Here is a 9,042-nt window from a genome sequence, read left to right as displayed (position 1 = left end):
TTGGGTCCGAATCAATGGCTTGCCTGTGAAATACTTCAAACAATACACAATGGAGATCATTGGTAGTATGCTTGGCCGAGTTGTTAAAGTTGATCAACACACCCTTGCACAAGCTCGTGGTAAATTTTGCAGGATCTGTGTTGAGATTAACTTAAATGAACCGCTGAAACCGTATGTTGAGATGGGTGGTAAACCTTATGGTGTTGTTTATGAAGGGATTTCAACAATATGTTTCAATTGTGGGGTTTACGGACATGTAAAGGATCAATGCCCTTATGCTTCTACTGAACCTGCTACTGGGAATTCTAGTCTTACACAACAAACTAGGCCTAGCAATGCTATGGATGCTACTAATACTTGCCTTCAGAAACAAAATGATGTTGAGATGCAGGCCTGTGTTTCTGATAAGCTTGCTAATGAAGTTGCTCCAAATACAATGCCTGGAGAAAATGAAAAGAAATTTGTAAATGTTAAGATGGGACCTTGGATGATCATGAATTATAAGAACAAGAAAGGGAACAATGCTAATCAAGCTTCTGCAAAAGGAAAAGGGTCTTATGGTTCGAGATTTGCACCCTTCCAAATTGAGGATATTGAAGAGAAAAGTGACACTGCTGAAATGGCCACCCCTGTGTCCAGGCCTATTTTTGGCTCTGTTGATAGTGCTAGTGAACCTAAAATTGTTAAAGTGTGGAAGCAGGTGCAGGATAAGGCTGCAAAGTTAGCAGCTAAGGAATCAAAATTGAAAGGCAAGAGTGTTGTGCCCAGCTCCCCTATGAATCAAAATCGAAAACTAGGGTACCTCTCAAAGAAATTTCAACTAATGACAATATTACTGTCAGTGATGCACCCACATCAAAATCAAAAAAGGGTGCTGTGAAGGGAAACAAGCCTTTTGAATCTGATGCTTATAAGAATCTGGCTTCTTTCTCCTTTATGAATGGTGTCTTTAAGGGTGGTACCCCTGGAGGTAACTCTTTATCTAATAGTGATCTAAAACTCCCAGCCACGAATTTTATTGCTACTCTTGGTAATGCACCTCCTGAGGAAGTGCTGGCGTCAAAAGTATCAAATGGGGTTGGCTGTTCAGTTATAAGTGGTGAGATTGATCACCATGGGTTCAAATGATATGCAGAATTCTGCTGATGGCAATGCTGATTTACAGCACACTGTGACAAACTTGGCTTCTTTAGAGTCCAACATGTCCTCTCCAATTGGAGAGGATATGATTGTTGCTTAACTTTGGGTTGTTTAACCTCTTTGCTTTCCTCTAATTAATGGATAAAATTCTCTTTTGGAATACTAGAGGTGCTGGAGGTGGTGATTTTAGGTCTATAATTGTGGACCTTATTAAGATGCATGATGTTGATCTTTTAATTATCTGCGAACCTAGAATTCAATTGTCTAAAGCTAAGAGACATCTTTTGAGCATTGGTTTTACTGACTTTGTAGTTGAAGAAGCAACTGGTTTTCCAGGTGGTATCTGGATATTGTGGAATAAAAATAAAGTTCAGCTCCAAAAGATTGACTCTAATTCTCAATCTATCACTGTGAAAGTTTCTGGGAATGGCATAGGTGATTGGTTACTCACCGGTCTTTATGCTAGCCCATGTCCTAGCACTAGACAAAGATTGTGGAACTATCTTACTGCGATGTCAAATTCTACTCAACTCCCCTGGATGATTGTAGGTGATTTTAATGAACTTGTTGCTTATGCTGATAAAAATGGCGGATCTTACGCAGGTAAATTTGGAGGTCTAAGAGATTGGGTGCAAAGTGAGGCTATGATTGATCTTGGATATCAAGGTGCTAATTTTACCTGGTCAAGTGGAAGAATTAAAGAAAGATTGGATCGGGGTTTCTGTAACACTGATTGGAGGCTGCTATTTGCTGAAGCTAGAGTTATCCATCTTGCCAAAACGAAGTCTGACCATTGCCCATTATTGCTGAGACTTCAACCACATGTCCAGAATTGTAGAATTAATCCTCCTTTCCGTTTTCATTCCATGTGGATGCAACATGAGGAATACAAGGGATTTGTGACTACTGCTTGGAATAATACTGTTGGTAATCTGCTCGACAAAACTAATCTTCTTGCTTCTGAGTTAAATACATGGAATAAAGACGTCTTTGGGAATATTTTCAAAAAGAAGAGAAGACTCCTTGCTAGAATTGCGGGCATTCAGAAGAAGCTATGTGTTCATGACAACCCTTTCCTGCTCAACCTTGAGAAAGAACTTATTAAGCAGTATGAATTTGTCAGGGACCAAGAAGCTATGCTATGGAAGCAAAAGTCAAGAGAAAAGTGGATTCAAGATGGTGATAGAAACACAAAATATTTTCACATTACCACTATGGTCAGGAGAAGGAAAAATAAAATCGATGGCCTTTTTTATGATAGTGGTGGTTGGTGTGAAAACCCTGAAGACATGAAAAATATTGCAAAATGCTTTTTCCAGATGCTATTTGCTTATGAAGAAAGTCCTAATATGAGATTCAATATTCCTAATCTTTTTCCTACAGGTGATACCAATTGCAGTGAGAATCTAGTGGCTCCTGTCAGTCTCCAAGAAATAAGATCTGCTTTATTCTCTATCGGAGGTCTGAAAGCCCCTGGCTTCGATGGCTTTCCTGCAGCTTTCTTTCAAAATCATTGGGATCTTTGCAAAGTGGAAATCATTAACTTAGTTACTAATGCCTTTCTTCAAGGTCAGATTCCGGAGGGTCTAAAGCACACTTTGATCACTTTGGTTCCTAAAGTTCAAGGACCTAAATATATGCATCTCTTCAGGCCAATTAGCCTATGTTGTACGATGTACAAGGTAATTACCAAGATCATTGTTGCTCGTATTCGTCCGTTCTTACAGCAGTGGATAAGTCCGAACCAAGTGAGTTTTGTTCCTGGAAGACACATATCAGACAATGTCATGATTACACAGGAGATTCTACAAAAGTGTAAGAATACAAAGGGGAAAAGAGGCTTCTTTGTTTGGAAAATTGACTTATCCAAAGCCTATGACAAGTTGAGTTGGAACTTTATTCATCAGGTACTTTATGAACTTCAGCTTCCTCATATTCTTATTAAACTTATAATGCATTGTGTCACTTCAACTAGTTTTCAAGTAATCCTTAACGGTGATTTGTCTGAGAAATTTACTGCTAGTAGAGGAATTAGACAAGGGGATCCCTTATCCCCTTACATTTTTGTACTTTGCATGGAAAAGCTCTCCCATCTCATTCAATCGGCGATTGAAGTTGGCCAATGGAAACCAATCAAATCCTCTCAATCTGGTCCATTGGTGTCACACTAGTTTTTTGTTGATGACTTGATCTTGTTTGCTGAAGCTTCTACCAACCAAGCTAGAGTCCTGAAAAAATGCATGGATTTGTTTTGTAGTATCTCTGGTCAGTCTGTGAATTTTGAGAAATCCAAAATTTACTGCTCTCCTAATGTTAGGACTAACGTTGCCAGAGCTATAAGTGGTATTTGTGGCTCACCTCTCACGAAGGATCTTGGTAAGTATCTTGGTGTGCCTCTTTTGCATTCTCGAGTTACTAAACACACTTACTCTGAAATGATTGACAAGGTTCATGGTAAGCTCTGTGGATGGAAAAGTAAAACTCTGAGCATGGCTGGTAGACTCACTCTAATTAATTCTGTGACTGCTTCTATACCTATTTACACTATGCAGACAGCTAAGATCCCCTTATCTACTTGTGATGCTTTAGATAAACTCAACAGGGATTTTCTTTGGGGTGATAGTGATGATAAAAGGAAAATACATTTGGTAAATTGGGACAATGTTTGCAAACCTAAAAATCGGGGTGGCTTAGGCATTAAGAGGACAGCTGATATGAATAAAGCCATGTTGGCTAAGGTTAGTTGGAGAATTCTACAAAATGATGATGGTCTCTGGTGCAATTTGTACAAAGCTAAGTATTTGAAACATGTCAGTGTGATTAGCAATCTCTACAAACCTCTTGATAAGTGCTCTACTACTTGGCGTAGTATTTGCTCTGGCGCTACTCTATTAAGACAAGGAATTATATGGAGAATTGGTGATGGTGGCACTGCTCGATTTTGGACTGACCATTGGTCCCCTCAAGGAATTTTGGCTCCTCTGGCTATTGATCGTACCATGGTGGATCCCAACTTACTAGTTCAGGACTTCTGGAATGGCTATGATTGGGATATCACAATAGTTTATGCTTGTTTACCTCCTGAAGTTGCAGCTAAAATTATTTGCATTCCTATTGATAACTTTGGGTGCACTTCTGATAAGATGATATGGAAGCCCACACCTGATGGTAAATTTTCTGTGAAAAGTGCTTATAATAGCATTGTTGATGATGGTCAACCTATTAGTGGTCTTTGGAAAGGTATCTGGAGCTTCAATATTCATCCAAAATTAAAAATCTTCACTTGGCTCTTTGTTCGAGGGAGGTTGCTGACTAATATGCACCGAGCACAAAGACACTTTGCTATGAACCCAAACTGTAAACATTGCCCTGAGGAACCTGAATCTATGATTCATTTGTTCAGGGATTGTCCCATGGCTACTACTGTTTGGAAGGAAATTGGAATGCCTGCTACCATTATTAGAACTTTCAATCTTGACTGGAATAGTTGGATAGCAGCTAACCTCTTGCAAAAAATCTGTAAGTTTTTGGGATTTGATTGGTCTCATTTGTTCATTTACACCTGTTGGTTTATTTGGAAATGGCGCAACAAGTATATTTTTGATGATGGCTTCCAAAGACCTCATAATACTGCTTCCATTATATTTCAGTACATTAGAGAATGGAGCTCTTGTCACATTAACTCTAAGAATATCTCTATCAGTAGAACTGAGATGTTGTGTTGGCAAAAACCTTCTGTTGGCCAATTCAAATTAAATGTGGATGGATCCAGAACCAATAATGGTTTAATTGGTGCTGGAGGGGTCATAAGGGACAGCTCAGGAATTTGGCATCATGGCTTTATGCACAACATTGGTAGTGGTGAAGTTCTTCAAGCTGAGGCTTGGGGTTTGTTTACAAGGTTGCAGATTGCCATTGAGCTTAAGATCAAGCATATTACTGTGGAAACTGATTCTGCTACCTTTTTGAACCTAATGATGAGTGCTAACATTGATCTCCATCCCTTGGGTACTTTGCTTTCTAATTGTAAGATTATGCTTAACTCCTTTGAATCTTATTCTATTCAGTATATCTATCGTGAGCGGAATATGGTTGCGGCTGGTTTAGTCAAGAGAAGTACTGATCAAGAGTTGGGGCTTTGCAGATGCCCTTCCATTCCTCCTTTTGTCTATTAATCTGTGATGGATGATATTGATGGCATTTCTAGGCCTAGAACCTTTATGTCTTCTTGGGTAGACTAGTTTTTTTGTCTCCCTCCTTGCATTCGGGCCTTGTGCCCCCACTGTACCAAAAAAAAAAGGAAAAAAAAAAGATATCAACTAGGTCTTATGTTATGGGATTTGTTAGAGTAGGCTTGCATTAGTCGTCTGCAATGAGATAGCGAGTGGAGGCTTTCGACATAAAAAAGCCTATTGGGCTTGGAAGGTCATCTCCAAAGTCGTTGTAAGCAGACTGAGGCTTCTTATGGGTCAATTGGTGAGTCCCAACCAGGTCAGTTATCCCCTTCTTGTACTTTTACATGTTACAAATGAATATTACTTTCTTCCATTCAAAAAGAAAATGTACACGTACATTTGCAAGAAATTGAGACAGTATCGCTCTAATCAAGAGTGTTACTCGTTCAAGATTTGGTCAAACCACTTCATTCAAACAGGTCCATAAAAGTTTATGACCTCAAAAATTATATGGGGTTTAGCCCATCTCCCTTGACAAGGGACTAAAATGGCCCCAATTTAGGTGCACTCAAATTCTACACATCCAAGTTATAACCCTCCCCTCTCTCTTTAATTTGTAAGTGGTGGGCTCCTCGCTACCCGATTGTATCACCAACCCAAGATTCTAAATATAGGTCCAGTTGCAGCCCAATACACCTTGCACCATGGACAATTAATATGTTGAAATTGCAAACGTCACATGCATTCTACTGGTATCAGGATATGAAGCTCTTTTCTCTCGTGCGACAAAGCTCAAGCACAAGTAGGTTAACCTAGATGACTTGTGTCTTCCTAAGACTGACATGATCGATAATTCATCCTTTTTTTTTTTTTTTTTAAGGAACTTTGGATTGTCAAAACAAACAATAAAGCAATGTGGACAAGATACAATCTAATTTGCAGTCAAGCTAATTACCACTTCTCTTCCCATCCTAATTCATTCATAAATAATGAATATGAACTGGGACTCAGAACAAACAAACTAACATGAGCATCATGCATCTTCTCAAAAAAAAAAAAAAAAAAAAGGGCATCATGCATAATATGAAAGATAATTGAAGTATTCTATGCGAAGAATGTACCTTAATGACAGACATCAATTCGGTCTCGAACTGTAAAACTCCACTTCCTTCATTATTGGGGCCTAGATTTTGAGCCAGCGAATAACCATGTTCACATTCTGCAGGTGAACAGAAAAAATCAGTATTTCCATTGTACACACAAGTTACACATATTTAAACCTGTAATTTTACAAGAACGACTGCATATAAATGATTTATTTCTCACTTTTCTTTTTCAAAAAGAGAACTCAGATGATTTTTCCATCCTGTCATTTCTCCACTACCACCCTAAGTGAACTTATGACATATGCTTCCAAGAAAAGACATCATATGCCTGTGTATCTTCTCATGGGTGCTTTTAGTCTTGATTATACTTTTGGAGTATTCCTTATCAAAAATTTAGGTTTGGCAAGGAAACTGATCCTTATTGGCAGGTGCATATTTCAGTTATCTGACCCTAGAAGGGTAGTAAATTACTTTGGTGCTTTGCAATTTTGCAACGTAAATGGATTGTCTGATTGATAAAAAAAAAAATGCTTCTATTCATACCTCCCATATAGTTATTTGGACCTCCTCTTATTTTTAAACATTTTAAAATCCTATTCCCTTCTAGTAAACTGAAAAAAAAAAAAAAAAAAAAAAAAAAACTATGAACATCAAGATCCACTGTACTTGGATCAAAACATATTCTAACATGTTAGTTTGGATGATAGAAGAGGTTTTGGTAGTTTCTAATATATTTCGATGACATCTTTTTGAAGGGATTGGAGTGGAGTTCTTGTGGCTACACCGAGTTTTCTTCCTCCTCTTCTTCTAAAGCTTCGATCTTAAAAGCTCGTTGTTTCATTTTTGGTTTGACTTTTGTTCAATTTCTAATATTATAACAAGAAGAAGATGCATCCAATTTAGCAGAGGTCTCTCTCTAGCTGGGTGTGAAGAGGTGAGACTCCAGAGGAGTTGCAGATCGAGTTGGGAAGAAGGGAGGTGTTAAAAAAAAAACAAACAAACAAACAAAGGACAAAAGTGAAAGTTTGATGATAAAGTTTATTATCGGAGGTTTAAATATTAATGTGGAAGGTATGAATAGAAGCACTAAAAAAAAAAAAAAATAGAACATCCATTATGGCAACATGGAGGGTGGACTTGGACTTCATATGGGACAGAATTATGCATTTATCATCTCTAGAATTTTTTGTACAAAGAATAGAAATTTATATGGGTAATAACTTGCGGGAATAAATCTGCAGGTTTAACACAAGCACTGGAGAAAAATTTAAATAAATAAAAAAAAAGAACAAAGAGTAACATACGGATTCTAGAGATATTGGGATCTTCATCTTGGATTTCATCTGCAACTCTAAGAATTTCATCAATATCCTTATTATTTTCAAGTGAAGATAGAACATTTCCGGCAATACCAGTCCCATGCTGCTCGTATGCATCAGGCCCCATCCTTTCCCTCCTTAATACTGCGCGGACTAACCGCTCCCATCGCTCCTCAACTTGAGCCATATATTTTCTGCAAAAACACAACACAATATCAACACAAACTCCCATCTCCACGGCTGCCAAAGCCCAAACGCATAGGTTCTCTAATCACAGAGCCATTTGCTCATCCTCAAATTCCAATCTACTGCTCGGTTACTCAACATTAACTATAATCAAAATTAAACAACTATATCTAATTCAATGTTGAATCCAAGCTTTAACAAAACTCAACTCCTAACACTAGAAGCTAATCCGAGCTGAACCTCTGAATTTGAAACCCTAGAACCAGCAACGAACAACAAGATTTCTATCTCCTAAGCTTAAACTCATTTCTCGGCAAAACCAAAGGAACGAAGAGAAAATCGACGTACCCGATTCGAGAAACCAGTGAATGCGAAGTCCTAGAAGAACGAGTTGACGACGACGAGTTGAATCAGTATCTGGTATCCAGGCTGTGGGTTTTTAATTTCATTGAGAGAGAGAGGAGGAAGAAGAAGAAGAATTTGAAATGTGAAGGAAAAGGGAAAAGGAGGGAATCTGATTGTTAAAAAAGTTATGGCACGTGAGCCGCATGTGACCCATTACCATGTGTAGTTTCTCTACTTTTTGTTTTTTGTTTTTTTTTGGTTGGGAAGGAAATCTTGTTAACTAAGGAAGCCACCCATGGAAAGGTTTCTTTGCGTTCTTTTTGAAATGACTTTCAATCCGTCAATGAGGAGCATTCCTGGTGGTAAGAGTGACTCGACCTCAACGTGATCCGACTCGATCTAAGTTAAAATAAGGTCTAGTGTGACATCTTTCTAAGAAACATACTCCTGTAAGTGAAATTAAAGTTCACTTTTCTTTCTCAAAGGTGAGTTGTTTATAATCAAATGTGCCCTCCATTATCTTGTGATCCTATTAAAGGGTCTACACGGTAGTTATGTACCTATTTCTCCCAGAAACACACGAAACAAAGATATGAACTGGGTCTTATGGGATTTGTTAGAGTAGGGTTGCATGAGTCGTCTGCTATAACTCTATAAGATAGCAAGCGGGGGCTTTCGACATATAAAGGCCTATCGTGCTTGGAAGGTCATCTCTAAAATCGTTGTAAGCAGACTTAGGCTTCTTAGAGCAAATGCACCAACGTACTGATT

The 9,042-nt window shown here is 38.3% G+C and overlaps 2 protein-coding genes across 2 annotated transcripts; one reads left to right on the top strand and one right to left on the bottom strand.

Annotated features, from left to right (window-relative positions):
- Positions 1-1,277: 1,277 nt before the first annotated feature.
- Positions 1,278-2,758, top strand: LOC112164380. Its single transcript, XM_024300581.1, has 2 exons — positions 1,278-2,601; positions 2,715-2,758. The coding sequence occupies exons 1-2, from the start codon at positions 1,278-1,280 to the stop codon at positions 2,756-2,758; spliced, it is 1,368 nt and encodes a 455-aa protein (XP_024156349.1).
- LOC112168409 (callose synthase 9) lies at positions 2,732-8,384 on the bottom strand. The gene is made up of 4 exons (XM_024305527.2): positions 8,275-8,384; positions 7,726-7,934; positions 6,437-6,534; positions 2,732-2,901 (listed from the first exon to the last, which is right to left on the bottom strand). Exons 2-4 carry the CDS (start codon positions 7,925-7,927, stop codon positions 2,836-2,838), a joined length of 366 nt encoding a protein of 121 aa, XP_024161295.1. The 5' UTR covers positions 7,928-7,934; positions 8,275-8,384; the 3' UTR covers positions 2,732-2,835.
- Between the last annotated feature and the right edge of the window lie 658 nt (positions 8,385-9,042).

This window comes from Rosa chinensis, chromosome 5, assembly GCF_002994745.2.
Source record: "Rosa chinensis cultivar Old Blush chromosome 5, RchiOBHm-V2, whole genome shotgun sequence".
In the NCBI taxonomy this organism is placed as follows: domain Eukaryota; kingdom Viridiplantae; phylum Streptophyta; class Magnoliopsida; order Rosales; family Rosaceae; genus Rosa; species Rosa chinensis.
The sequence above is the reverse complement of the archived record's forward strand: the minus strand, read 5'-3'. Positions and strand labels throughout refer to the sequence as shown.

Excerpts from the sequence above, each read along its gene's own strand:
- LOC112164380 (XM_024300581.1), top strand. The coding sequence starts at position 1,278 with ATGGATAAAATTCTCTTTTGGAATACTAGAGGTGCTGGAGGTGGTGAT. Across the intron at positions 2,602-2,714 it reads TGCTTTATTCTCTATCGGAG|ATTCCGGAGGGTCTAAAGCA; the intron begins GTCTGAAAGCCC and ends CTTCAAGGTCAG.
- LOC112168409 (XM_024305527.2), bottom strand. The coding sequence starts at position 7,927 with ATGGCTCAAGTTGAGGAGCGATGGGAGCGGTTAGTCCGCGCAGTATTA. Across the intron at positions 6,535-7,725 it reads TCCCAATATCTCTAGAATCC|AATGTGAACATGGTTATTCG; the intron begins GTATGTTACTCT and ends GTTCACCTGCAG. Across the intron at positions 2,902-6,436 it reads AATTGATGTCTGTCATTAAG|GAACAAAACTCACTTGGTTC; the intron begins GTACATTCTTCG and ends TGTGTCTTCCAG.